The 27,265-nt window shown below is 38.4% G+C and overlaps 3 protein-coding genes across 11 annotated transcripts in view; all 3 read right to left on the bottom strand.

Moving 5' to 3' along the window:
* Window positions 1–1,004, bottom strand: part of Stacl (Stac-like) — a 60,643-nt gene extending 59,639 nt beyond the window's left edge. For all 4 annotated transcript variants that reach the window (XM_066745579.1, XM_066745582.1, XM_066745583.1 and 1 more), the window contains exon 1: window positions 641–1,004. The gene's annotated coding sequence lies outside the window, so the exon portion shown is untranslated. The remainder of the gene's footprint in view (window positions 1–640) is intronic.
* A 4,620-nt stretch (window positions 1,005–5,624) lies between these two features.
* Window positions 5,625–19,407, bottom strand: Rab3 (RAS oncogene family member Rab3). 6 transcript variants are annotated; one of them, XM_066745571.1, is made up of 5 exons: window positions 19,227–19,407; window positions 17,540–17,610; window positions 11,856–12,077; window positions 10,875–11,165; window positions 5,625–10,253 (listed from the first exon to the last, which is right to left on the bottom strand). In XM_066745571.1, the coding sequence occupies exons 3-5, from the start codon at window positions 12,075–12,077 to the stop codon at window positions 10,098–10,100; spliced, it is 669 nt and encodes a 222-aa protein (XP_066601668.1). In that variant the 5' UTR covers window positions 17,540–17,610; window positions 19,227–19,407; the 3' UTR covers window positions 5,625–10,097. The 6 variants fall into 6 exon arrangements, with proteins under 6 accessions (XP_066601668.1, XP_066601667.1, XP_066601669.1 ...); XM_066745570.1 differs by lacking the exon at window positions 17,540–17,610 and having other exon boundaries at window positions 19,227–19,403; XM_066745572.1 differs by lacking the exons at window positions 17,540–17,610; window positions 19,227–19,407 and adding an exon at window positions 18,486–18,797.
* A 499-nt stretch (window positions 19,408–19,906) lies between these two features.
* LOC136784693 (facilitated trehalose transporter Tret1-like) lies at window positions 19,907–27,013 on the bottom strand. Its single transcript, XM_066745549.1, has 5 exons — window positions 26,445–27,013; window positions 22,447–22,670; window positions 21,947–22,360; window positions 21,020–21,594; window positions 19,907–20,962 (listed from the first exon to the last, which is right to left on the bottom strand). The coding sequence occupies exons 1-5, from the start codon at window positions 26,477–26,479 to the stop codon at window positions 20,639–20,641; spliced, it is 1,572 nt and encodes a 523-aa protein (XP_066601646.1). The 5' UTR covers window positions 26,480–27,013; the 3' UTR covers window positions 19,907–20,638.
* Between the last annotated feature and the right edge of the window lie 252 nt (window positions 27,014–27,265).

The following is a 27,265-nucleotide window of genomic DNA, read 5'->3' as shown; positions in this document are numbered from 1 at the left end:
CTGCGGTCTGCTAATTTAAACACAAAACATTAGCTCGATGCTTTGAAGTTGGACTTTTAAATTGAAGTTTTTTCGTCACTCTTTATCGTCCTCTGTAAATTTTTGTTCCTCTCTCTCTCTTTTTTTAAATAATCAGTTCCCTAACTGACCCAAACATAAAAGAAAACATGTGTTTTTTCATCCACGTTTTAACTCTTCATAAACAGTGTAATTTTAATATCTGACTGAGAATCTAACGAAACTAAGTCGTTGGACACTTTTTTCACCACGACTGCTCTCTCTCTCTCTCTCTCTTTCTTTCTCTCGAATAAACTGGAAAACCAAACAAAACTTCCATAAACTATATATATTCCTCGAAATTTAAATTTCTATTCATACCATTGTATATATTTACCTACGTTAGCAAAAGTAACAGTTCCCCCACACATACACACAAAACCAATAATTTTGCAAACCACTGAACATTTTGATGAAAAATTAATGTATTCACGCTCGCCAGACAAATAAAACAGTCAGGAAAGGGTCGACAATTTTCAAGGGACACAAATAAACCGTATTCAAAGAAACTGTTCTCGCGTATTCAAACCATTACACAATTTGTTAAATTACAACAGAAAAAAATAAATAAAATTCCACTTACCCTGTGCGACGTTAAACGACGTGGCAATCAGTTTGAACAAAATCAACCAGGGCCAACGGTTCTTACGTTCGAAACCAAACAAAAAAGTCGAGTGGTTGGACAAAATTAAAAACTAATAAAAAAAAAATAACAAATTATTGAAAAGTTTTCAAAGTCCAAGGGGGGAATATACCTTCGCACGCACTAAATACACACGCACGCACTGATACACAAGCACGTACGCACGTACGTGTCCCCACGCCACGAAGGCCCGCGCAGCACTGAACCGAAACGCGAGGCGAGGAAAGTGTGCAATTTGCAAACGGCTCGTGGTAGTAATAGTAGTGGTGGTGGTGAGTCGTCGTGACTCCTCGTGGTAGTCGCTCGCCGCTCGACTCCACCGACTGACGCTCGCAGTTCGTGTTCGAGCGGACTTCGACTCGCTTGAAACGCTGAAAGGCACACGCGAGTACCACGAGTCCCCGTGGTGGGGGTAAAAACGTCCTACGATGGGGGCGGGGGGGGGGGGGGGGTATACCTGTGCCACCGCACTTTATGCGCACGTTCACCCTATTTCGTGCTCGCTTCGCTTCTTCCTCGCTCGTTCCTCAGATTCCAAAACATCGCAGCCTTTGCCCACTTAAACAAACACACGAATACGGAGTATCGCGTGTGCTACGAACTTTATTGAATTTTTACGATTTACTCCGATTCCTTCGCTCGTTTCCCTTAACGAAGAATTTTCTTTACACTTTTTTTTATCATCTTGGAGCAATTCTTGCATAACTGGGCAGTCTTTGTAATTGCTTTTTTAATTTCGTACCACTGTGTCTCTGTAATTTCTGTTTTTTGATTTTTCGCAATTTTCTTGGCGGTGTCGAAGGGGGAAATTAAAATTTTTATTTCGTTTTTATCGAACGCGTTGCTGAAAAAATTTTTTTTTCGCGGGAAAATGGAACAAGTCGATTTTTTCGGAGGACGAGGCGCGAGGTGAGTGAAGGTTTTCATTTATGGCACTGTACAGTGGCGTTTAATATTCGTCGAGAGACGCACGTGTTAAGCGTGGAAGTTAAAAAGTTTAAACCGACGCTTCTATACACCTACGATCATATTTCACGCACCTACACAAAGAATCGATTGGATAAAAACATTTTTATCCAACAGCATTTTTGTATATATAGTTATATTTTAACCAATCGAGGCTCGTAAAATAGTTTTTCTTCGATTTAAACAAAAAAATCACAGTAAACCAGTGAAAAGAATCAAGCATATCTCAGGCACACAGTTCGACGAATTTAATGCAAGCTCGAGGATAAGTATATACGAGTGAATCACAAAAGGGATAATCGAGAGCTTGAAAGCTCGTCGTCCCGAAGGATTTAATGGATAAGCTCTGTGAGTGGATTTATCGACTGGCGTAAATAATAAGAAAATTGAGGTTAGCTTACTTCCCGCGCAATTTTAAAATCTCAACATTTTCTTGGAGCGTGACTGTGTACCCACTCCACTGAGTGAGAAGCGTTTGGGTAAAAAATGGAATAAAAGAGAAATGTTGCTCAACAAAAAAATCTCACCGGAAGTAAACATCTCTTGAAAAATTCCTACTTCTTCTCATAGGACGCGATTTCCAAATCCGATACACTCGCGTGTATATATATATATATATATATATATACATTTCTTCGAACGAAACGCGATGGCGCGTGAATAAAATTGGGAAGAGAAAAACGTAGAGCTGTAAAAGTGGAGAAGGTAGTATAGCGAGCTTCCGGTTCTTCGTGCAGGTCGTAAAGCTTCGTTTCACCTCGTAAGATTTCGGTCATAATCGATGTGTGCAGACTCCCGATTTATCGGCAGTAAAAATCCAAAGGAAATGGAGAAGGAGCGCAGGATCGATTAATAAATAATTCTAGTCTAGTCACGGCCGCCATCTTATTTTTAAACGTCCTCGAGAGCCTCTGGGAGTAGCCGAAGAGACTTCGATTGGAGAACGGTCGTGATTGGTTGAAAATTATTTGTATAATCGCAAAGAGTCGGCATGCTCGATGCTGATTGGTCCGAGTGGCTCCGAACGAATGTAAAATTCACGTGGATTTGTTTAGCGTCCGGCGAATCGTTTATCTACGAAATTGGAGCGATCGAATGGTTCCGGACGAATTAAGGGCGTTTGACGAAATTCGATTTTTAAAGCGTGTGGTTGCGTAATGTAGGTTAACGTGATTATTATTACGAGGTAATTAAGTGACATTTGCCGGATGTCTGCGCGGGATGAAGGTGGGTCGGTCAACGCTAAGTGCATCCGCAAGTGCATTACTTGCTTTCAACGTTCTCGCAGTCTTCCTCGTGCACCAACTCTCGTAATCACAGCTGCAGTGTGCGTGTGTGTGTTGTAGTGTATTACACGAATTCTCTGCTGTTATATATATGACTGGTTTCTAGAAGAGTCCACACACGAGGAACTATATATATATATATATATATATAGGGAGGGATATTACATATTAAAAATATTACCAAAGAAATTTAATTAAATTTTAAGAATGTTTGAGAAAAATTTATAATTTTGGCCACATAAAGAATAATTATCGAATCGAGTGCTTTTTAATTGATATTTTGGTAAAGTTTCGTCCAACTGCTATATTCCATCCAATAGGGATAAGTTGGAATTTAATTATTCGAGATTTCCGAATATTCGTGCGATGAGCAAATTATGGATCATGAGGATCGAGAATAGGTCGAATTTTCAAATGTAATTAAGTCGAGCTACTTGACTGCATCGATTGAGTTAAGGACGCGTGTGTTTCAGAGATTATTTCGTGGTAATGTGGAGAATAATTGCTGCCTGCTCGAGTTTACTGCACTCGTAGCTGCAGTTCCCAACTGATGTGAACCACGTGTTATAAATGAACGACGACGGAAATAGCTTGGCTGAGTGGTAACTCTAATTTTTCGATGCAACACAAAAGGAGTACTCGAACATTCAATGCTCCGTTGCATTAAAATCTCTCGTTTCGATTGTTTATCGAAATATAATCTCTTTTTGATCCCCCCTCCCTCCTTCTTTCATATTTAAAAAATAATAATAATAGAACTTTTAATAATTCTTTAAAATTATAATCCTGATTAAAAAAGAATTTTGTAAAACTTAGAAATTTAATTGAGAAAAAGGAAAATGTGGAAAGCAAATTTAAAATTAACTAGTTCTTCTCCAAATATCAGTAATAATTTGGATGATTTTTCTTACGAAAGCTGTCGTTGAGTAAATGAGAAAATGTACAATATAATGGTTAAATATTTCATAAATAAGTAGTAGAGATAAATATTATGGAAATGACAAGGGGGGAATGACAGTAAGGTACAATAGAGATCGTTAAGGCTGGCTAGAAGTGATGGGCTGACTAAACACTAACACTAAACACTGTCCTGTCCTTTTCTACTTGATCGATCACTCAGTCCCAGTAGGTACGTCAGTTATAATCAGCCAAGTCTTTCTATGACTGGTACTGTTGAATTATAGTTTCCTGGATCTACTCAAATTTTACGAATCTATATTCAACAGACCTCCAATAATTTAATTTAATTTTTATTAAGGAATATTGATAATTACTTTTCCCCCAATACAAATATTTTCTGACAATCTTACCTGTCACAAGTGCAGTGATAAATCGCAATAGCAGATATTTCAATAATTAATTAAAGCAGTAAAATAACAGGAAGTAGAAACGTTGAATTATCAGTTGGCTTGAAAAATAGAAATATCTATGAATAGAAGTTTTCTAGTATTTCGTAAAAGATTTAGGTAACCATCGACCTTTCCATGGTTAATCTCACTGCCAAGCGACTATTTCCGACCGTGCCTCACTCTTTTTTGACGTTCAAGGCCAAAACTATATCCTAGACACAAATTCAATTCGAAGCTAGAGAAAACTCTAAAAGTCATCTCATCGAAGCTTAAGGAATCGTAAAGTAAAGTAATTTGTGTTTAATTAAGAGCATTGAATTATTTATAAGTAATTTGGGAATTTTCATTTGACAGACGGTAATAGAACCGAGCTCAATTATGTTACTCCATGTATCGACATTGATGAATTAATCCAGTAGGGCCTCGTTATATAAATTATTCATCGAAATTGTTTCGTCTGATAAAAAATTCAATTTGGGAGGACTCTCTCAAAAATATCCTGGCAACTATATATATATATATATATATATATGTATACACGTGACACATTTGTCTTAACCTCGCAGTGTCAAGATTGATGAGCCAAGATATGAAAGACTCGAATGACAAAATGTATGAAAATCACACGTGTCCAAACGTGTGTTTACCAGCACTCGTATGCTCTACGATAAAATATTTAAGCAGCTCCAAAAATTTCAATAATACAACATCAATCATCTGTTTCGTTCCAACAATTGATTCTCCAAATAAATTACGATTCTTTTCATTTATACTACTTCAAAAATATTTTTTCTACGACTCTCAAGATTTTTTATAAAAATCCTAGACGTATTGAAAAGTTTTTAAACCTTTTCAGACTTTTCCACTGGCCACCACACGCCAATCCCGAAAACGAGGTAGAAATGATGAAATCTGGAGCGTATTCCTTATTCAGGATGATCACCATTGTGTGCCATTGATCCTTGCTGACCGTGCAGGATGTGAGTTCTGGGGGAGGACGATGGGGATTAAGCCCGAGGCTCGACGTAAAATGGAGAATCTCCAATTGGAAACCAAAATTACCTGGAGAAGTAATTTATGAAGTGTGAAAAAAATTCAGTCTGGCATGAGGAAAAGTGAGTGGAGAGGGGAGTCTGGTCAAAAATAGGTTTTATCTACTTGTGGATAAAAAAAATCGAAAAATTCATTGTTCTAAGAGAAAAAATCATTGTAAAGAACGAGAATCATAAAAGATTGTCCGGAGTCACAGGATAATTTGAAAAAAAGTGGGGGGAGGGGTATAAAATGAAGTATTTTGAGACTATAAATAATTCGTATACACAGTATTGCAAATTATAGCTTTACTCCAGTGTTTTATATATCGCGCACCAAGAATGTTCTTTTCTTTCTATATAGATTATATATATATATGTATATATATAAACATATACATTTGTATATGTATACATGTATATACGCGTCCCATACTCTACAATGTTGTAACTTTGCATCATTTTTTTTCGTTTATACATGTTTTTCTACGCTTATACCAGTAGGTTCTCGTCTTCTCTCTCTCTCTCTCTCTCTCTCTCATTCTCATTCTCTCATTCTCTCTTTCTCTCTCTCAAACATTCTTTCTCCCGTCGCACACATACACGTACAATTAATACATAGCGACAAGTTTGTCGTGAAAACATCGACTCCAAATAAATGGCATCGGCTACATTTATTGTACAATTTACAAGAAAACTTATTGATAAAACTTTGTCTCATTTTGCAGAAGAATTATCCAGGTGTTTTTTGAAGATTTTCAAGGTCATTGACAGAGGAAAGAGCATCGTTCTTACGTCTCGTGGGATACGATTACCTATAGAAGAGGAAGGATCAGAGTCCAAAAGATTTTATATCGAGCAAGGAGGAATAGGGAATAATATGAGAAAAAGAGAAAAAATGAGAGGAAGCCTCGAGTGAATTTTCTTATCAATTGTACAATTCTCTTGTTATTTGTGTTTCTTTTAAAAACGGTCAACGTAACGCCTGCGAAGTAAGTTCCATGCGTGTTTGATAGATTATTGTTTGCTTTTTTTATTTAAATATCGTTATTTTTGTTTTAAATATTAGGCATATAATGTAGTTTACATACGATACAGTACATACATACAAAGTGCCCGGCCACGTGTACGTACAATTTTTTCCTTCGATAGGACCGATGATAATGATAAATTACAGTAATTATAGTAATTGTGATAATTTATATAATTTCCAGTAGGGATACAAACCTCTCGATAAATCTTGTATAATTATAATTATTAATTTTGTCACTTTATACTCTGTAAATAATTATTGTTTGAAACTTAACTGGAAGGTTTTTGTGGTAATTTTTTTTAACATTTCTCGTCCCGTTGCAAGAGAGAAAAATGAACGAATAGAGAAAATCACATCGAGCGATAATTTAAAAGCACGTCGATCGCGGAAAGTCAGAATTTTCTTGTCATCGTCAGGATCAATCGTCATCGACGAGCTTGTGGCACGGGGTTTTCGCGATGCTCCAGCACGGATTTCGCATTTTTCACACGAATAATTAACGCGTACATTACACTTCTTTACGGAGTCGGTGATACATAATGTTTATTTATCTTCATTTTTGTTTGTTAAATCTTATGTACAGAGGGCAGCTTGCCTAGTAGAATTTTATGAATGTAACGACCGAAGTTTGCCCCAGGCACGTTTTGGCTGTTCTATAATTGACGCTAGATCGATGTCTTCGGTGTTCCAAAGGTTGTTGTTTCATATCGTTAATAATCGAGTGGATTCAAAGCAAATTCTCCAATTCAATCCGGGACTCTGCAAATTCGCAATAAAACGGCAAATTGGACATTTTACCCAACCTGGTAAATTTTAAACTTGACAATTTCTACCCCCCTTTTTTATCAATCATCATTATTTTACGAATCTCGAATGTTTCAAGGCGATACGCACTAGACTCGTTACGCTGGTCGAGGGACTCTCGAGGGAATTTCAAGAAATTTGACGGGGCGTAATTCGGTAGAATATCTATAAACAGAACAAGTATAGCAACTTTGTTCGCTTGTTGCCGTTCCAGTTTCATAAGAGAGCGTGCGAACTCTGGCGTCAGTCTTAAATTATTACGGAGACAAATTTATTTTCACCCTGTCGTATATATATATACGAAAAAGCTTTTTCATGGGACCAAGTTTCACAGTGACGACTGAATTTCAGAAAATCTATATATTCACTCGTTATGTTTTAAGAGTTATCGTTTAATTAGAATTGTATACAAATAACTATAAGATATGCCTTCGGAGATCGAACAAAATGGTAATTAAGTCCATTGTGCAGGGATCTGGATTATTGTTTTGGTTACAGGATTACGCTGCTCAGGGTAAGAAGTATTTTGGCCCCTCGGCACAGCTAATCGGACGATCTATTGCTACTCAACGTGCCCGGCAGTACACTTCAGCCATTACAATAATCTTATCAACATCTTAATAGTATGATCGTGCTCTGGTGGCCGAGCTTCTAAGGAGCTTCCACCGGCTGGAATTCGGTTGTGCAATAGAGAACAGACTTGGTCGATTTCCGGTTTGTCGCCGGTTCATCGATAGAACGAAGCTCGAAAATCCACAGAAAGCGATATTCCATCCAACGGCAATCTTCTATTCTCCTCAAGGTGCGTTTTCAACGCCTCGCGCCATGCGCGAACCGCGCGGTGACGAAAAATCGGTCGATATAACCTCAAAATTTAGATTCCGCGACGCTACGGGGCCCATACAGTATACACTTGACTAAAAGATGTCTAAAAGAAGTCTTTAAGTCACTTGGTGCTATACGGGGAGTTCCGAAGACTCGTGACCTCGATAGAAAATTTATCATCGCGAGTCCAGATGCTTCACGGTCGATCGATCCTCGAAGATATCGATCGTTGGTTGCCTAGGTGATCGGTCGTGGAATGCGAGCCGTTCAACCGGAATTCTCCGGGAATTCCGATCGTTCGCGAGATTCCTACGGGTTCCATTGCCAAAAATGCGGTGAAAAAGGCTCGATAAACCCGGCGGAAGCCCGCGAGGAGAATCGAGCTTCGGGCAATTAACCTTCCAGCGTGAAATACGGAGAGAGCGGCCGCCATGTTGTCTCCGAAAAAACACAGGTGGCGCCACCATCGGTCTAATCTCGAATACTCTCGTTCCGACGATTCGAACTCGCGAATACAACTATCGAATAACACTTTTTCGTTGATAATTCTTCAGCGGAGCGTTCACTTGCGTTTTTTCGACAATTCTGGCAAAGAAAATGGCGGCTAATGGCGGTGAAAAATTGACAAGATCGCAAACGCAAGGTCGACGGACTTCGAACTGTACGATTAATCAAGAATTTTGTAACCTACGTATTTTTTCACGCTTATTTTCTTACTGCAAAGAATTTCCCTCTTCTTACTTCCGGTAGCTCGATAAATTTGTTTTCTCTAATCGCACAGATCGTTTAAAGGGAGATCTCGAACAGATGTTTGCTTCGGCGTGAAAGATATTAAACGCGGAAGCTTCCCGACGAATAAATATAGCTTTAACAACGTTAAAATGATATATCTTACGTAACAGAGTAATTCGCTAACTATAGTAATATAATTGAACACATAAGTACTCTAGCTACTAAAATTAACGAGATTCCAGCGAGATATACTATGTACCTATATATATGTATATCGCGACTCTCGATAAACGTTCAAATCAATTCGCCAACAATTCGCTGTATATAATTCAATCGAGCACGCATCGAATAGCCAAAGAAATATTAACAACGTTTGAAATTATATATATATATATATATATATGTATACGCACTGATCGCAAATATCTTAAACCAAAAATTTGCATAGTTCAAAGGCTGCGAAAAAAAGCGTTTGACCGCGAATTCTCGTCGGTATAAATACTCTCACATCCTTGTAGAATATTACATAGAAACCATAAGCGACGAAACAATTATTACATCGATCTCGAGCGAGAAAAAGCAGGTCCTCTCGAAACCACGCAAGAAACGCTTTGAAATCAGAGATTACATCTTACATCGTTTGAACAATAGAATTCCAGCTATTATACAATTTTTTCTACGCTAATATTTGAGTCACGCGAAACCCTCGAACGTTTCTATTGTTCGTGCAATATTTTTAAATCGCAATACAATTGCCTTATAACACAACTTACACAACGATATAAAGCCCTTCTATACATATTATATAGAACACGTGCTGGACGAACGTGTAACCTCAACGAAACAATTCCCAATTTCAATTCTGACAAACTTTCAGGTAATTATTATTATTATTATATGCGAAGTAGAAGAATCAGAGTAGGGGGGGGGGGGTACTGGAGAAGAAAATTCTTAACGATATTTCGGGAATCGTAACTTTTCGATTACACGTAAATCGCACGGTTGGTTATATATATATATATACGACTGCCAATTCGTGCCTGATATGCCACGCTGGATTCTTCATCGTGAAAGCGAGAAATCCGAACGAACGTTCTGCCTGCTTCCCAGTGGCAGCTCAAATTTATTTAACGAAACAGTGGGATAATGAGGTGTAAATAAATATATAGCTATAAGGAACGAGGAGGGTGGACTTGTCAAGGACACTCCTATGTCCTCTTACTCAGAGACATACATTCGTTCATTCTCTCTCTCTCTCTCCCTCTCTCTCTCTCTCTCTCTCTCTTTCTCTCTCTTTCTCTCTCTTTCTCTCTCTTCATCTCGCATTTGCACGTCAACCGATCGCACCAAGCGTCGAAACTCTTCAGGTTCTTAGCAGTTGCAATTGGCGTTTGCTGGATTGGTCGGCTGATCGGTGAGTCTTTGACCTTTTGCCTGGCTCGCCCCACCTGCCATCAGGGTTGGATCGTTGTCCAGCGATTCGCTCATCTTGTCGCAAATTATATCCACCAGCAACTCGAACACCGCCTGGGAAAACGGAAATAATAATAATAATGTTTTTAATGGTCCTTGGTTTTTGATAATTTTCTACTTTTTTTCTATCGAATTCTCGAGTGAAATCTTGTTTCGTTTCTCCTTCGTGTGTGCTTTCTCTCTCTGTCTCTAACTTTGTTTATTTATCGGTTAGACTTCTCCAACCGTTCAACAGGATTAAAAGTTCCAAATGGAGAATCCCATTGCGTGAATGTGCGGATAAAGCGAGATCTTTCTGGGTCAAAAGTGCACAGGATATATCAAGACAAGGAAATTGAAATTTGCATTTAAATAAATCGATTATCAAACGAGACAAATGGGAGAGTCTGGAATATACAGGGTGTACCACTTAAGACGCATTGGAATATAAACTTGAGAATTCATTTATTTCCGTGCAACAATAAAATATATTATTTTTTATAATTTTTTAAAACTTCTACGTTACTGAATTTTAAAAAAGTTTTGAGAAAAAATTTAATATTTTTTATCATTTCAAAAATGAATTAATTTTTATGTTAAAATATTCTTTCGACTATTCAGTGGTACACCTTGTATGTTTGAAGTAAATGGAGTTTTTTTGCAGCTACACGTGATAAGGATTTCTCGGTGGATTACCTTAACGTTGATGTTCTCTTTGGCAGAAGTCTCGAAGAACTGAACGCCCAATTGTTCGGCGAGTTGTTTGCCCCTTTCGAAGCTGATAACCCTCTCGTCCTCCATGTCACACTTGTTGCCCACTAGGATCACCTGAGCATTGTCCCACGAGTAGGTCTTGATCTGCGTGATCCAGTCTTGCACGGAATTGAACGATTCCTCGTTTGTAATGTCGTACATTAAGATAAAGCCCATTGCACCTCTGTAATAGGCCGTTGTGATCGTCCTGTATCTCTCCTGACCCGCCGTATCCTGCAAAAGTTACCCGAGAAACAATCAACTCGCTCGAAAATCGAAAAATATTCCTCGTGATATTGATTAAAAATAATCATACCTCGTTCCAATAAAACTTTGAAATTTTTATAAAGTGTTTTTATGTATATATAGATATAAAAATAAAATCTCAACAATGAGAATGTCTCTTTTTATTATTATTATTGTTTAAGGCACAGAATTAGTTAGATTTCAACACATGGTATATATATACAGGGTGCCGAAAAGATTTATGTCAAATCGTTAAATTCAATCAAAGTTTGTTATTTTAAGAAGACACACAAAATTCTTATATCATTTTTTCATGCAGTCCTTAACTAAAAAGTTATTAACAATCAAATGTTTCTATATTCGACGCTTCCTATTAGTCCTAGGACTCCTCGAGCGAACCTTAATCAATGAGAAAAGGTGATAAGACAGTTTCCCACCAATAAGAAGCCTCGAATTAAAAACCTTCGAACCTTAATAGCTTTTTAATTACAAACCAGATGCAAAAATGGTTTAAGAATTTTATTCTTGAAATAATCGGCTCTACGTGAATTTTTAAATTTGGTATAATTTAACCAGACACCCTATACATATATATATATATATACTACACTAGTATCGACACATATTTTTAGATAAAGGAGCAGCGAGCTGCTCCGGAAAGCTATAAGACATACTGACCCAGATTTGGAGCTTGACCCTCTTGTCGTGTCTGAAGACGGTTTTCACCTTAAAGTCGATACCAACGGTCGATACGAAGGCCGAGGTAAAAGAATCATCCGCATAACGGAAGAGGAAGGATGTTTTGCCCACAGAAGAATTCCCGATTATCAACAGCTTAAACATGTAGTCAAAGTTCTGATCCGCGGCATCTTTCTGCCATTTCGGATCCTGACCCGCCATCTGTAATCAGTCGCATCAATTAATTTACTCGTCCCACCAGCTCCAGGATCCCCTTAAGGGAATCAAGCTTCGCACTCGAAATTTTCATCAGTGATCTCATTAATTTGTATCGTGCCTCGTTTTAGCTTTAACAAATGAGATTCGGGCTATTTTTTAATATCGTTCAGAGACTTCTTCAGGGTCTTGCGAGAACCAAACGGTTAACGAGCTGGTTTGATTTGTCCAGGAAGCTACAGGGTGTTAATTAAATTCGATGACGCGTATGGCGTGCATCGTGCGTGGTCCCTGACTACAGTCGGGAGGCCAACTTCTCGAAGGATCCTGCTCGGATGACTCGAGCAGCGATAACCAACTTACGATGGCCTTTCGAGTCTGCAGGATCAGGAGAAAAACTTTCCCAGCGGAAAAGCCAACGATACTTTATCGTCGTAAACGAGAAAAGCGTTATTGATCCGACGACGCATCGGCACCAAAACACTCGCGCGTTTCGAGGGTTCCTCAAGGTCGACCTCAAAAGTCCCGAGATTTCTCTTTGACCGAAACTCCCGGGAAATTCCTATAGATAGACGACAAAAACTTCTCTTCGAGTTCTCCAACTTTGTCAACGCCTTAAAAATGACGTTTCGGCTTGTCGATGTGCACGTGTGTCGATGCGATTCTTAGCGAAAGCTTTGGGAATAATGTTTTAGGAAATGGAGGTGGTGTGTGGAATGAAGGTCAAGGCCGACGGGTTTGACGTAACAGTGCATGGGTATCGAATGGTGCGTTTGTTGAGTAGTATTAAACCTGGAGAATATATGGGACGAGGCATGGGTTATCCTGGTGCGTTGATCGAAATCTAATTATGTACAAAATTTATATTTATAGAATCAAATATTTGAATAAAATTCTTGCGGATGATTTGAGAATAATTTTTTAGAAATTTGGAAAATGCAGAAGAATGGAAACAAAGCATAGTAAATAAGCTAGACTAATATATATATGTATGTATACATTGACAAATTTGACGTAAAACTAAGTACCAAATGACGAATTTATCAACTAATCTCAAAACCAAAAAATACACGAAGCGACATACGTATCATCCTGATGGTTTAAACGAAAATCTAATCCTATTAAAAATTCAGTGTTTCTAAAAGCAAATGTTTAGTTGAAATACTTGCTGAAGACTCAAAACAAATTTTTCATAAATTTGGAAAATTTTCAGGAAGAGAAACAGAGGTTAGTAAATTAGACAAAGATCTCTATACATTTATATATATATATATATATATATATATGTATACTGAAAGAAGGTTTGACGTAATAATGGGTACCGAATGGTGTGACTGCGAGGTAATCTCAACGATGGACAGCATCCGGGCCATCCTGGTGCGCAGCACAAGAACCGAGTCCTTAACGTGACGTCTCTTCGACATGTTTGCTTCGCCCCACCCCTCCCAAGTTAATCTGAGCTAATTACTGATGCTAAATCACCGGGCATCGCGCCAGCTGGATCTTTTCGATACGTCCCATTCGACTCGGACGTGGCAGTCGCCATTTCTCGTCAACTCCTAGTCAGCTTCTTCTTCTTCAATTTTCCCTGTGCCTGTGACTGTGCCTGTACCTTTGCCACTTGCAGCTCGACTACTTATCGTTTCACGCGTTTTCCCTATCGCTCTCTATCGCCACTATGCACGTCTCCTCGACCAGTTTGCTTACAGGTGCGTAACCATTGTTCTCCATTCTGCCCCGAGTCACCTGAATCATCGACCAACTTCCTTTCTCAGTCCAACACGTTGAATCTCCCAAAACTCCCAATTTTATATGATGTATTTTCTAGTAATAAATTTAGTCATTCCAGCGAGTTTATTCTTGTAATCAAGAGTCTTAAATTATTTTGTTTTCAATGTAAAAATAGAACTCTGGTTTTTCAAAGAATTCAATTTCATCATTGTTTACTGGAACTCGTATAATATTGCAACATTGTGTATTTGCAGAGGAAATTTGAAAAATTTCTTGTATGAGTTATTTTAATAATTTTGTGGTAAAGAACGTTTGTGTTGTTTTTAGGATTCGTGTGGAATTTAAGATTAAATGGTGTATATATTTAAAGGTTAAGGCGAGAACGCCATGGCACAATGGTACACACCTGGAGTACAGGAAACTAGAAACCGTACAAGGACGAATTACGATAGAGCGAGCATATAGCGATATCGACAGACCGAAATAGGCTACTAACGAGCGAGAAAATTGCCAGTGAGATCTTCACGACCAATAATAAATAATAGCAGCGATATTATTACTCGTTTACAATTCATTCGTCCAGTTCTGTTGTACAATTTCTTCAAACTTTTATCAGCCTTCTAATCTACCTCATTATCCCAATAATTCAATCACGTTTATTGCACCCTCGATTATTCACTATTTTTTTTTTTATAAATTTTAACGATTTTTTACGAGCTTTCGTCATAATTATACATGAAAAAATGCAAGAATGGTGAAAGATGAAATTTCAAATTTTCTCAAGAATTAGAGCAACGTATGTTTATTTATCTTGTGTGTGTGTATGTGGGTGCTTATCATCTCGTTTCCTTTCTACTCGTTGTCCATGGCTTGACTATATCTACAGTTATAATATTCGTATGTTCCATACGTCAGGAACACGTGGTCTTCTCCATTGTGCAGCAGCAGGTGCATATCGTTAGTCGTTGCATGCCAGATAAACGTTGCATAATTCAGCTGTGCAAGCAATCTTGATAATTGCAAGGTCTTCTCGTTTAACCCTCCAACTCGCTTTATTTATACCACTTTCCTCACTTTTCTTCAATCTCTACTACTGTATCCTCCCCCCCCCCATCTTGCAGATTACTCATTGCAACGAATAAAAATAATTTGGAGCTCGAGTAAATTATTTGCAAAGTTCATTTTGAAATCAGCAAATTTGCAAAACTCGAGTCGAAAACAACAAATTTCCACGTACTTTTTCCACTGACATTCCAAATACCCATTTCCATATGTGTGGACAATTTCTGGCCAGGTATCGTCGCTTGTTGATGGCAATAAATTTTTCTCCAAAGCGATAAAAGTTTTAGGGGATCGCACCCTTAGAGGCTTTAATCGTAAAAGCGAGGTCGTGGAACTCCCAGACTTGTAGCAAGAAAGAGTGGTAATAAAGCAAGTAGTAAAGTATAAATTATACCCAGCATGAAAAATGGAAGAAAAATACTCCAAGAATTATTCAACATTAATATTGGTATGATTTATCATTGGCCTTTGAGCAATTTTTGGGAATTATGAATTTTTTATACACCATGCAAATATTGAACGTGCATTCTTAAGTTGATTTTGAGTTTTTTCGATATACAAGGTATGTAAAATAGCAAAGTGTTGATTATATAGAAGCATGGAAGATGAAGGAAAGATATTGAAGAGGACAAAATTATTTATAATAATAATCGAGTAGATTAAAAATTGAATGTAGATTATCTTTATATTAATTTTTAATATACAACGATATAATCTTTATTTCAATATTTTAAATTGTTTCACCGACCAATAGTGAAGAGTATCAAAACGATTTTCCAAAATTTGTGAAACTCGTTTTCCCCTCGACTTGTTTCTAAACTTACCAAGTTACCAACAGATTTATTGTTCAAAATACTACAGCAAAAGGCCCCCTGTGCACGAGCGTTCCTTTACGGTTGGAAATTATTGATCCTCGAACTACATTAACGAAATAATATGGACACCCGGCATACAAAAATGAACAAAGTAATTTTACACATTTTACAAAATTGTTTTCTCATTGATTTATTTTTAAGCTTGGCGTGTCACTGACCGATCGAGGATTCAAAATATTCTAGCAGAAAGCTGCTCGCGTGAGACTTCTTTACGATTAGGAATTATTGATCGGTCAAATGTAATGGTGAAGCAATCATGGTCACCCGGTACATAAAGCGCGAGTTTCCTTATCTAATTACGAACATAAAAAGTATAATTTATTTTTGCAAGCTGCTATTATTACCTTCAAACTGTTTAGTTTTAATCAACAAATTATTTTCATCCACAACCATATGTTATGTTCGGTAAACTTAATTTTTTTCTCATGCTCTTTCGTAGCTCAGATATAATTAATTATTAAAAAATTACCATAATCGAAGGGAAAATATTGTAATTAAATTATAGGACACGGTCCATGAGAATCTTGTCCACCAAATTCTCTCAAAATGCACTTGAGTAAACTCAATTATTCCACGTGAAATTACACAAGCCACTGTTAAATGTTCGAATCCACTGTTTTCTAAAAAAAATTAATCATCCACGCTATAGCGAGTGGCAGAAAAATTCTTATCTCTCGCAAAACCAGTAAAATAAATGTTCGAAGCATCGCGGATCACAGTCGAAGCCCAAATCTAAAAATGCGATTGTCGATGATACCTGAATCGAGGATTCTATTCTACTAAACTGATAAGGAGTGAAAAAATGACTACGTTTATCGAACGATGCATCTGGAGCTTAAAATAAATCCAGTATCTGTCTATAAATACGAACGCTACTTTTTAGACTCGCTGGTCCGTATCGATTTTAGTGACAGCTACGTCGGATTCTTCCAGCTTGTTAGACGTACACTTTACTGATACCTCGCCAACACCATGAGTCACACAAAACTCTCAAATAATATCAGAAATTTGTCAGAGCCACTCCAACTTTTGCTCCTCGTTAAATTTATCCTTGACCAAGAAAAATAGGTTATTTTTTGTCTATCGTCAATGGTCGAATGAACATTTCTCGAACGTTTGTGGATTTTGTGAAATTCCTTTGGTGCGACTCTCGAAGGATGATTTTCGAGGATAACGAACGATCTTGAGGCAAGAGGGTCGAAAGGGGTGGCTGTGTAAGGGCTGCTGGGCAAAAAGCGAGAGCACCGGTGAAAATTAAAGTGGAAAATTCTCATGGCACTTGTCAACGTTAAATGGCATTGCGAAAGTGGGACAAGGTTCGTAAGTGCGATAAAAGATATCGTTTTAAACCGAGCTGGCTGCTTAATTAAAGAAACAATGTTTACAATTCTCTCACACTGATTTATTTTTATGAAAAAGTAAACCATCTGCTACGAAAAACACTATCGTCACTCTCTTGTTACTCCAGACATACGAATTAATTAAAATCTCCATTGAAGTATTGTTACACTCGTATGTATAGGTTTTCCTTTCGTTAAAGCTGCATCGGTAAAACAAAGAGTTAAAGTGGAAACCAGGTGGAGAACCTGAGGAGTTTTTAGGCTTCTCTGAAATTGTTACAAAGCACTCTTGGAATTCCTGGTCGTTTCTAGCGAGCATTCCAGCTTTATTCCCCATGACCGATTATGCCTTAGGGGGTTACCAGCAAATATTTTCAGAAGATCGATTTTTACCCTACCCTCAAGCACACCCTCACCCCAGTCACACAGTTTTGATTTCGGTGTATACCGTGAAACGTACTTTTATCTCCGCCTTTATACACGGTGCTCCGAAACGAAAAGCAGCTTGTTATTATCAGGACAAAGTGATCCCTGTAAAATATCGAATACAATTTTGATCATTATTTTTAGTAATTCGATCGATTATTTATAACAATGTAAAAAATGGAACAGGTTTTTCGAGTGATTCTGAAAATAAAACGATTTAGCGAATATTTCAGTGTCACGTGAATTATCGTAGGCTGTACAGGCTGGTAATCGTGTTAGAATTCACGCACGAACTTCCACTGCGATAAATTCACGCATAAGTACCATATACTAGCAAAACGTTATCACTTACACACAGCCCTTAAAGCCTCGATTTCAAAGCTGGTTGTGTGCGTCGGTGTAACAGCGATAGAACGTATAAAATGGTAGTGGAAAGTGGAGAAAGTAGATGGGTGAGTGGAGCCATTTTAATTCGGTCAGCCTCTGCAGGCATTAAGGGGATCGTCTATACCCATTTCTCACTCTTTAGCCCACTCGTAATTTCGCCATTCGTTTCGTGGGAATGGGATAAATTGACTCTGCAGTATATATGCTCTCACCCATCCATCCACCCACCACCCCTACGGAGACAGTTTCGATTTCAGTTATCCCAAATGGCTGATACGGAGCCGAGCTTTGGGAGACTGAATCGCTGCAAGATTCTCAAAATTAAATTCATCGCAATAAGCAAAGCACTGATGGACGTTCACCACTCGAACTTAACGATTAATGGGACACCGAAATTAAAAATTATCTTTGTTGGAAAAAGGAGAGGGGAGGTTATAATTGGAAAACAAAATTAAGATTGAGAAAAATGGTTCACTGATTGGATGACAGGGACAAAGAGAAACTCGACTGAAAATGATTAAAGGAACGGAGTAGCGACCCTTTAGCAGCCAGGTTTTTAGGTTATAATCGATTTCCCGTATGCATGCACCCACCCAAAAATTTCCGATATCTCCTTTCAACTAGTTCGTTGAGTAAAGCTGGATTCTACACGGTGGTACAGTCCGAGTAAAAATGCGCTCTCGTGCTGGCGCACTTCACTTGTCAACGTCACTCTCCACCTCGAAACTTCAAAACGATATCAAACACCGCGCGAAGCGAATAAAAATACAAGACCACTTGCAAACGAGAGTATGGAGTGGCACCGACCAGACGAGTATACGAAGAGCGCTAACGAACGTTACTACGGGACGCAGCGCAGGAAGCTAACTTATCAGACCCGTATCACTGTGCAACGGTAAGGGAACTCGCAATCGTAAATAGGTTAAACGTATATCTCGGTGTGTATACACGTATAATGGAAACCAAGTAATATCGAGAAAAGTAATTCCTGTACGAGGAACGAATATCGAAATTCCAGCTGAATGGCAGAGGAAACGTGTCGAGTACAGTCAATAAGAAACTCGTCAAAGAAGAGGGCGCTGCGGTGCGAGTGAGGTGAAACGTGAATACAGTAAAAATCGAACGTCGAAGGCCCACGTAGGAACGATCCACCTTGCATCTCTCGACGAACGAGCGAGTTTTTCCTCGAGGACTCGTTAATTCTTCGAATTAAATGTAAATACGCTAGCGAGGGGGGTTTACGGGGGGGGTGGGGGGTCGATAGGTGGGGGATAAAAGTAGAAAATCTTGGTTTTGCGTGATAATTTGGATATCGACAGACAAGTGACTCGTACCTCCGACTAGAATCCTTCACTGGATGCACAGACAGCACTTTCACGAGCACCTTCCGTCGATGGTGAAGTTGTTCCCGCACGTTTTCCTCGTTGACGAGTCTCGCGCGCGCGCGCACACACGACGGAGGGGTTGTGCCGCGACGATTATCAAGAGACTGTGGCCTCGGGAGAAAGCCTCGCGCCACTATGACCCGATATAGCGAAAATATCGACCATTTCGAGAGGAAACACCGTACGCACGCGCAGCCCGAGCTACATCAATATGGGGTGGAAGCCGCGTTCTCCGGATGCCCAACACTTGTTGATCGGTCTCGCGTTCGTGTTCCGGGATACCCGTGATCGCGTTCGCGGATCGAGATCGGTTCGCACGGTACCAGCAAGGTGCGAGGTAGACGATTTTCCTATTTTTAACGTTTTCCCGCCATTTTCGTGCATCGCTCGCTACTCCGTCGGTAAAACAGTCGGTCCGGTAAGAAACTGCTTTACCTGCTAGGGGCTTCCCCCGAGGCTCCGTCGGTAAAACAGAATCCTCGAAAAACTTTATTTCCACGCAATTTCAATGCGTTTATCAACGCTCAACGCTAAGATTGTAATAATTAGTCATTAATATTCTTAATGATACATTTGCGAAGGAAACACTGGATTCTATCAAAATAAACATTTCTATTCCAACACGATTATATATAACATAAATTATAATTTCATTGGCTTTGAATTGCGTCGGGGTATTGGCGTATGTACAGGTATAAGAACGTAGATCTATTGATTCTGGTATTAAAAATTATTTGCAATAATATTGAACATCAGCAAAGATCGATAAAAGTGAATCTCGCTACAGTTTTTCAAACAGATCTCTTGTGTTTAATCGTACAACGTTGAGTGAACACTTTTCTTTCATCGGTGGCAATTTAAGGACCGCACTAACTCACTCCGTTAAAATCTGTGCACAGTGCAACCTCCCAGTTGTGCGACATAGTGACACGAGGGGAGTGATTAAAAATGAAGTCCATACAAATCTATTTATCTCTCGATTCGAATCCTTGGATGAGCACTGATGGTACAAGAGTACAAGAGTGGTAAGGTTCGAAATGGAAAATACCCAATAGGTATTATCCATCTAGCAACATTATTGAAAGGTCGCACTGCGAGATAAAAATTACATTTTGTAAAAGACACTGTAAAAATTGTGAATCGTTACGATAACTGATCCAACTCTTAGAATCTAATATTATTTAAAGTTGACAAGTTTTTGAGGAAAAAACTTGGTAAAAAAATTATGAAAGTCAAGACTGCCATCTTGCGTAATAACTTATACGAGACCAACGATATACTACTATATCACACAACACTGGTATACGTATACGTGTACGTTGAACGATATATCAACGTAACCACCTAAACCGGATGTCTTTTCACAATTTGCTCTCATTGTCGTCGCAAACGACAACCGTATTGGTAGCAGCCCACTTCTCCTTGAACTGCAGGGTCTCCTTTCTCGGCCGGTTCTTCAAACTCTGAATCCCGGCGTAGTGTTCCTCGATCTCCCGAAGAGTCCTGCCCTCGGTTTCCGGAAGGATGAAGTAGAGGATGACGCCGCCTATTATATTCATAGCAGCATAAAAAATGAAAGTGCCAGCCAATGACATGCCGTTGACCATGTAGAGGAAGATTTTATTGGCAATCGACGTGAATATGTAACCGATCGAGCCAGCGGCTCCGGTGGCGCTGCTTCGTACCTGAAGAAGTGGAGGACTCAGTCCCAAGAACAAAATGACGCTCAAAAACATTTATACCTGCACAGGAAACACTTCTCCAGCGAGAATCCAGGGCATCAGTCTGATTCCCATGTGGGACAGGAAGGCTGCTCCTATCAACAGCGTCGTGGGCAGCCAGCTGTACCTCTCAAGGTCGACTATTCGAGCATCCGCGAGATAGCCGTAAACGGCGGTGAAAAAAAATGCGAATCCAGTCCCGGCGACCGACAGGAAGGTCAGTTTACGTTTGCCAATAAAGTGGATGGTCAGCACGCACACCAAGGTACCGACCAGTTCCGCAACACCGAGGAACACGGCCGCCGTGTATTTGTCGATGGGGGCGTTGAGGGAAGCGAAAACGAGAACGGCGAACGTCTGGAGGGTCGCCGTTCCGCCGAAGGCTCCAACGAAGAAGGCCAAGGACACCAGGATGAACGGTTTGTAACAGGTTCGCTTGCAGTAAATCTTCCATTTGCTCTCCTTCTCACCCGTCGCCTCCACGGGCTTCTGCACCGTCTCCTTCAACGCCTTAAACTCCCCGGACACTTGACTCGCTGGTACCCAACCTCGCAACCAACACAGAGCCTTCTCCGAGTCCTTCAAACGACCCTTCGCTGCAAAATCCCATCAAAATTAATTTTTCAGCGCGTAAACTTCCCACACATACACACACACACACACACAGCTGCTACATCCTCGAGATTCTCGTTTTAAAAATTATTCAACTTCTCGAACAGTGTAGCTTTCAAGTTTTTCAAGGTCGTTTACTGGATATAACGTAAGATTATATATTGATTTTCGATAAAAAAAAATAGATACTAATTATCGAATGATGTAATTTTATCGTTTTTATCAGAATTAATTGTTCTTTTAATCATTGATCATTGTATACAGTCCTCGAGAATAAACTTCAGTAAAATTGTGAGATTTTTAGTCGTGCACCAGAATCATAATTTTAAAACTCACCCGCGAGCCAGTGAGGACTCTCTGGTACCATGACCAGTGCCAGGAAGCAAAGAATGGGGTAAGCGAGATTGACCATGGCCACGGTCCTCCAGGTCGCAAGCTTTCCTCCCAACATTTGCGTGAAGACCCCCAGGATCACGGCCATCGTCGAGGTGGCCGAGAGCATTCCGCGTAGATGCGGTTGCGTCACTTCAGCCACGTACGTCATCACAGGGGCTTCCAGCAGACCCCCCGTTACTCCAGTCAAGGCCAGAGCTGCGAAAAGCATCCCTGAAGAGCTGGCGTAGTGGAACATCACCCAGGCAACCACGAAGGGTATATTAGCCAGCATCATCGTCTTCCTGCGACCCAGAAGCTGCGAGATAGGTCCGCTCACGAAACAACCAATGGGAACCAGGAACAAGTTTAAACTGCCTAAAATTGAGAGAATTCTCAGTGTTGGAAAAAACGTCTTCTGTATACTCTTCAGGTTTAATCTCTTCAAGAATTAATGTCCTTACTGATCCACGTTAGCTCCTCCATGCTGACTTTCGGCTCGGCGTTCTCCTTCGTCAATTCGGGAATCAAAATCGTGGAGAAGCCCAGGGTGGAACCAAAAGTGAGCAGCAATAGATTCTTTGCCCCCACCGCGCAACATTGTGGTAACGCCTGACGTAGCTTCGACACCCTCTTCTGAGTTTCCGAATGGCCATTTTGCTCAAGCGTCGAGATTTTTTCGCCGTTTCTGCAATCATTTTCACCGGCATTCGTTAAAGAATTGTTTATTTATTAAGTGTTTTTTTCCAAGTTTATTAATATTTTTATTCAGCGTAGATTTTTTGACACTACAATGTTCGAATTTTTCTGAAATAGAATAGTTTCAATTTTATGCATGCATGAGACTATAATTGCGTCTGGATCTTCATGATTTCTAGCATCGTCGATGGGCAAATGATAAGCTCGTGAGAATATTTTGAAAGCACCACTGGGAAATCCTAAACAAGCACGCGAAACGGTCACAAAATAAGATCGAAGGTCATCGTTGAAAATTTCAGCAACGGCAAAAACTCCGGAGACACGCTAGCTGCATTCGTCTCAAGGAATTATTTAATAACGAAACGATGAACGTATAATAAAAGAGAGATTGGAGCAACGAAGAATCCTAAGAAATGGGTTCATGAATAGAATTACAAAAAGTGTGGAAATAATTTTTTATTATTTTTATATTAGATAATTATATATATATATATATATATATATTAATTAATTAATTAACGAGGCTCGATCAACGCGAGTCATTCGATAGAATCATCCAAATATCCAGCTCCTGCAATTTGAATAGAGGTCAGTCGAGTGTAGCGAGGAAAACGTATGAAAGTTTAATGAAAATCCGTTGCTGGAACCGGTTGGCGAGAATCAGTATGGGAGATTGTGCAGATTGCGTAAGTGTAATTGGCTGACGCAAGGCCCTTTCACGAGTGTCGACCGGAAAAAATGGTGAATCTCACAAAAGGAGCGCGAGAGACAACGTGAATTGGGTCTGTCGAGAGAATGAATGAAGGACTTCAATTGAAATCAATCACCTAATTTCGTTCTCCATTTATCTTGTCTCTCGAGAACTCTAATTCGTTCTCAAATATATTCAGACAAATCATTCTTTTGCAGAAAATATATTTTTTCTTTAACCTCGAGTCTGCACGATAAAAAAATTAACGAGGTAATATAATTTAGCAATAATTTTGTGAGGGAGAATCATCACTCGATGCAACATTGATCGAAAGGTTTTCGTCGAATCGCTACAATGTTGCAGTGTTATCGATATAGAATTTTTGTTTCTTAACACCTGCTTTCGAGGATTTTTAGCTTATATTGCGTAACTCGTTATAAAAAATGCTCTTTGACAGATATTAATGTTTGTAGATAATACAGTTTAAAAAAAATGTTGCCAGTTTGAAGAGTCACGCACAATGTGTTTTAAGAAAATTTTGTACAAATTGCAATAGCGAAGATTTCCCACTCGTGTGGAAAATGAGTTTGTTTGCAAAATGGAGAGGCAAGCAATTAGTTTTCGCAACGAGCGTAGCATAACCATACAAAGTGGGATAGTATCGGTGATGATTAAGATTATTGCTTGGAAGAGCTAAATTGGAAACGTCCTCAAACTGATCCAACTAAGATTTAATGGATTAATAATTTTTTATTTAATTGTTACGATTTGCAGATAACGCATCCTTTCCTCAATATTGATAAGTACTTATATTCTATTAACGTAAATATTTCTAATCTGTGATCATTTCTAACTCATATTATCAATTTCAAAAAACAAGTTTGACATAATTTTGTTATTCAAAAAATTATTCCTGACATACGTGAAATAACAATTAATAGTCAAAATCATGTAAATCTGTGAATCGTTAAATAAAACCGATTGAAATTTATTTTGAGATTAAGGGGCTTAAATTTATTGTATAAGCAGAGTAGTTCCTTCATGGTATATACATATATATATATATGTATACTTGACATCGAGACACTACCGTGCCTCTTGATTCTATAATAACGCAATTTTCATAAATTTAGGAAAATTGTCAGCCTTCGGTTTTGAGTTAACTCGATGAATTCTCGGGCTTTGATTGATTGCATAAAATAATAGCATTGGTTAAAAGTGGGATGAATTTAAAATAGGTTTTTAAATACCGACACCAATGCATAGAGATGAGAATGTAATGGATTTGCCATAGGCGATATATTCGCCATGAAATAACCGATTCGGTAAGGGAATGTCACTAGGCTTAGACGTGTGACTGTGGTAATTCGTGACTGATTGTGAACGGAATAGAAAAATACCTCTGGGCATTATTTACGTTCGATGGCCTCGACGACGTAAATCTATGCTATGAATCCTTATTAGATCTTTGTGTATCATTAGTTCCATGATAATTTGTCATATATATACTCGTTTTCCAATTCCCATTTTTTATTTTTGTTTTCAGTTATAAATACACGTACGTGCAATGCATGTATGCAATTTCAATGCAATTTATAGAATTTTACCTTTAATATTTTTGTAGTTTAGTTTTTATGGAGGTAAATTAGTTAAAAATTATAGCCAAACTTAAACAATTTATACGTCAATAATAGTGTATGACTTTCTTCATCCGAACTCTGATGAATACAACGATTACTCAATGTTGTGTTAGAGATTCAATCTTCCATACGAAATACGTATAGAAATTTTTGTGTGTGCAGCATATGTAGCAATTCTAGTGGAATATTTTACGATCATGTGTTTTCACACTGAAAATGAAATAAAAATTATTTTGAGAATTACACCGATTTAAAAACGAAAAAAATGTGCAACCTGTGATTACTGTTTTCGTTAACGACCATCACTGTTTTATTTCAAGAATTATAAAACCATTAAATATAATTTTTTTCTTACCAAGGGCGAGATATTTATACTGTAAAATGTATTATTTTTACAGCTGCCTTACCTCTCCATTTTATGAGTGAAAATTGCAATTAGACGTCGAGGGTCTTGCAAATTGCAATTGTTCTCGTTACAGGAAGCCAATGATGGAAATTCCTCTTCATAAATTACACTTAAATATAGCTTGATAGGAGCTATGCAAGAAACTGTTTATTCACACGATTACTTTTCTGATTTATCAATTATTGGCAAGGATAGCCTTAAGTGCACATGTGTTTATTTTATTATTACTTCTCTCTCTCTCTCTCTCTCTCTCTCTCTCTGCGCAGGTTACTGACATCCTTGAACAGGAAGTTTTCTTTCTAGGAGCGTCGAGAGCAGTTAGAAAAAATTCATTATCATTCCTTTCTCCTATTTAAAAACAGCAAGCAATATGTTAAATGTTAATGAGAGTCTGTTGGCTTTAATAACAGGTTTATTTTGGCACAGTTCTTGTGAAAATATTGCCAAAGAAATTTTAATACTTTTAATTAATCGTTATGATAAGTGGAGTGGCGACAATGTTGCAGGATTAACCAATAAATTTCATTAATCCTCAATAGGAAAAATTGGAATCGACTGGGAGAGGGAAAAACAATTGGAGTCTGTTATGCAAATATTAATCCCTTTAGGAATAACATCGGATTATTTTAATTATAGACAACATATTTCTGAAAATCGAGCTTCAAAATTTATGCGAACGATCTCTGGTATAAATAAATGTTTATACACGGTGCAACGAGTTGTGATAAGAACTGCGTTAATAAATTATGTTTTTTCACATTGACAAGTTGACAGTTTCCTCATGTTAAATAACCACTACAAAGCATTTCGTAATTTTTGGAAATTTGTAAAAATTACATTGTAACTCTCTGAATCATAACGCCAATGCAGTTTAGCGATATATGTTTTTAATTAACTTTTTAATCACATTGAAAAATTTTATTGTTCAAATTGAATAAAAGGAAAGTGAAGATAATTGAAAAATATTTATTCGAATGAGCAAGTTGGAGTTTTTAAACAATATTTTTTCAGTAGGAATTAACTTACATCGTGACGTTGTCAGCAGCCTCTCTGCGTTCCATCTTCTTGCACCGATTGCTCTTTTGGCACCTGATATACTATTCGCAGCACAGTTCGATACGGTCCACTTTTAGCTTTAGCTCACCCGGTGCATCTCGTTTTCTTAGATTCGATATCACCTCCAGCCACTCACAGAATGTTCCAGGAAGCGAAAGTGCGTCCTTTGCACGCGTAATACAAGCAAACCTCTCGCTAGTCTCAAACTTTTTAAAAACTCCCGGAGAGTACGGCCAGTTTTCAAAGCGTGACAATTTTATTTAATTTCTAACTTTCTCCAAGGCGCCATTTCCAAACGCATACAAAACTTGGTTTATTTTATTAATTTTTCGAAACTCTCTTTTTACCTTAGAAACCAAAGGTCGGTATGGTCTTTAATTTTTAATTGATTTTTTCTTTTATCGTCGGATTAATTTTCCGATCGTTGTAATTTTTTTAACGAGCTTCGCGTGCTGGTATTTAAATTTTTGGCGAGTCGATCGCTTGATGTTTCGTTCGTTTTTGATATTCCGTGTTGTTCCTCGACTGTTCTTGTGTTGTTGTTGCGAGGAACCAAGCGTGACTGGACCTTCCTTCCATAACTCGACAACCGATATTACTTTCGGCCTGCCCCCCACTTTTAATACCCTCAGCCCCCTCTCATAATCCATTTTCAGCAATTATTCTACTACCATAGTGATCTATAAAAGTCTCCACTATTTTTCATGCTCCACTTATTTTTTCCAGGTGATACTTATTCTTAATCGTCTTAATGATTTTTAGCTCTATTATCCGATAGTCCTCTTTTTTTT

This window comes from Prorops nasuta, unplaced genomic scaffold, assembly GCF_024137725.1.
Source record: "Prorops nasuta isolate Cenicafe-Biocafe unplaced genomic scaffold, Cenicafe_Pnas_1.2 PNAS00065, whole genome shotgun sequence".
Taxonomy (NCBI): Eukaryota; Metazoa; Arthropoda; class Insecta; order Hymenoptera; family Bethylidae; genus Prorops; species Prorops nasuta.
This window is presented reverse-complemented; position numbering and strand designations above follow the sequence as displayed.

What these genes read in the sequence shown, in the direction of transcription:
- Rab3 (XM_066745565.1), bottom strand. Translation starts at nt 13,495, where the DNA reads ATGTCGAAGAGACGTCACGTTAAGGACTCGGTTCTTGTGCTGCGCACC. An exon ending in GGGTCAAGCTCCAAATCTGG is followed by an intron (nt 11,166 to 11,855) that starts GTCAGTATGTCT and finishes TAACTTTTGCAG; the next exon opens with GATACGGCGGGTCAGGAGAG. An exon ending in AAGAGAACATCAACGTTAAG is followed by an intron (nt 10,254 to 10,874) that starts GTAATCCACCGA and finishes CCGTTTTCCCAG; the next exon opens with GCGGTGTTCGAGTTGCTGGT.
- LOC136784693 (XM_066745549.1), bottom strand. Translation starts at nt 26,479, where the DNA reads ATGGAACGCAGAGAGGCTGCTGACAACGTCACGAT. An exon ending in GGAGGAGCTAACGTGGATCA is followed by an intron (nt 22,361 to 22,446) that starts GTAAGGACATTA and finishes TCTCAATTTTAG; the next exon opens with GCAGTTTAAACTTGTTCCTG. An exon ending in GAGAAGTGTTTCCTGTGCAG is followed by an intron (nt 20,963 to 21,019) that starts GTATAAATGTTT and finishes CCACTTCTTCAG; the next exon opens with GTACGAAGCAGCGCCACCGG.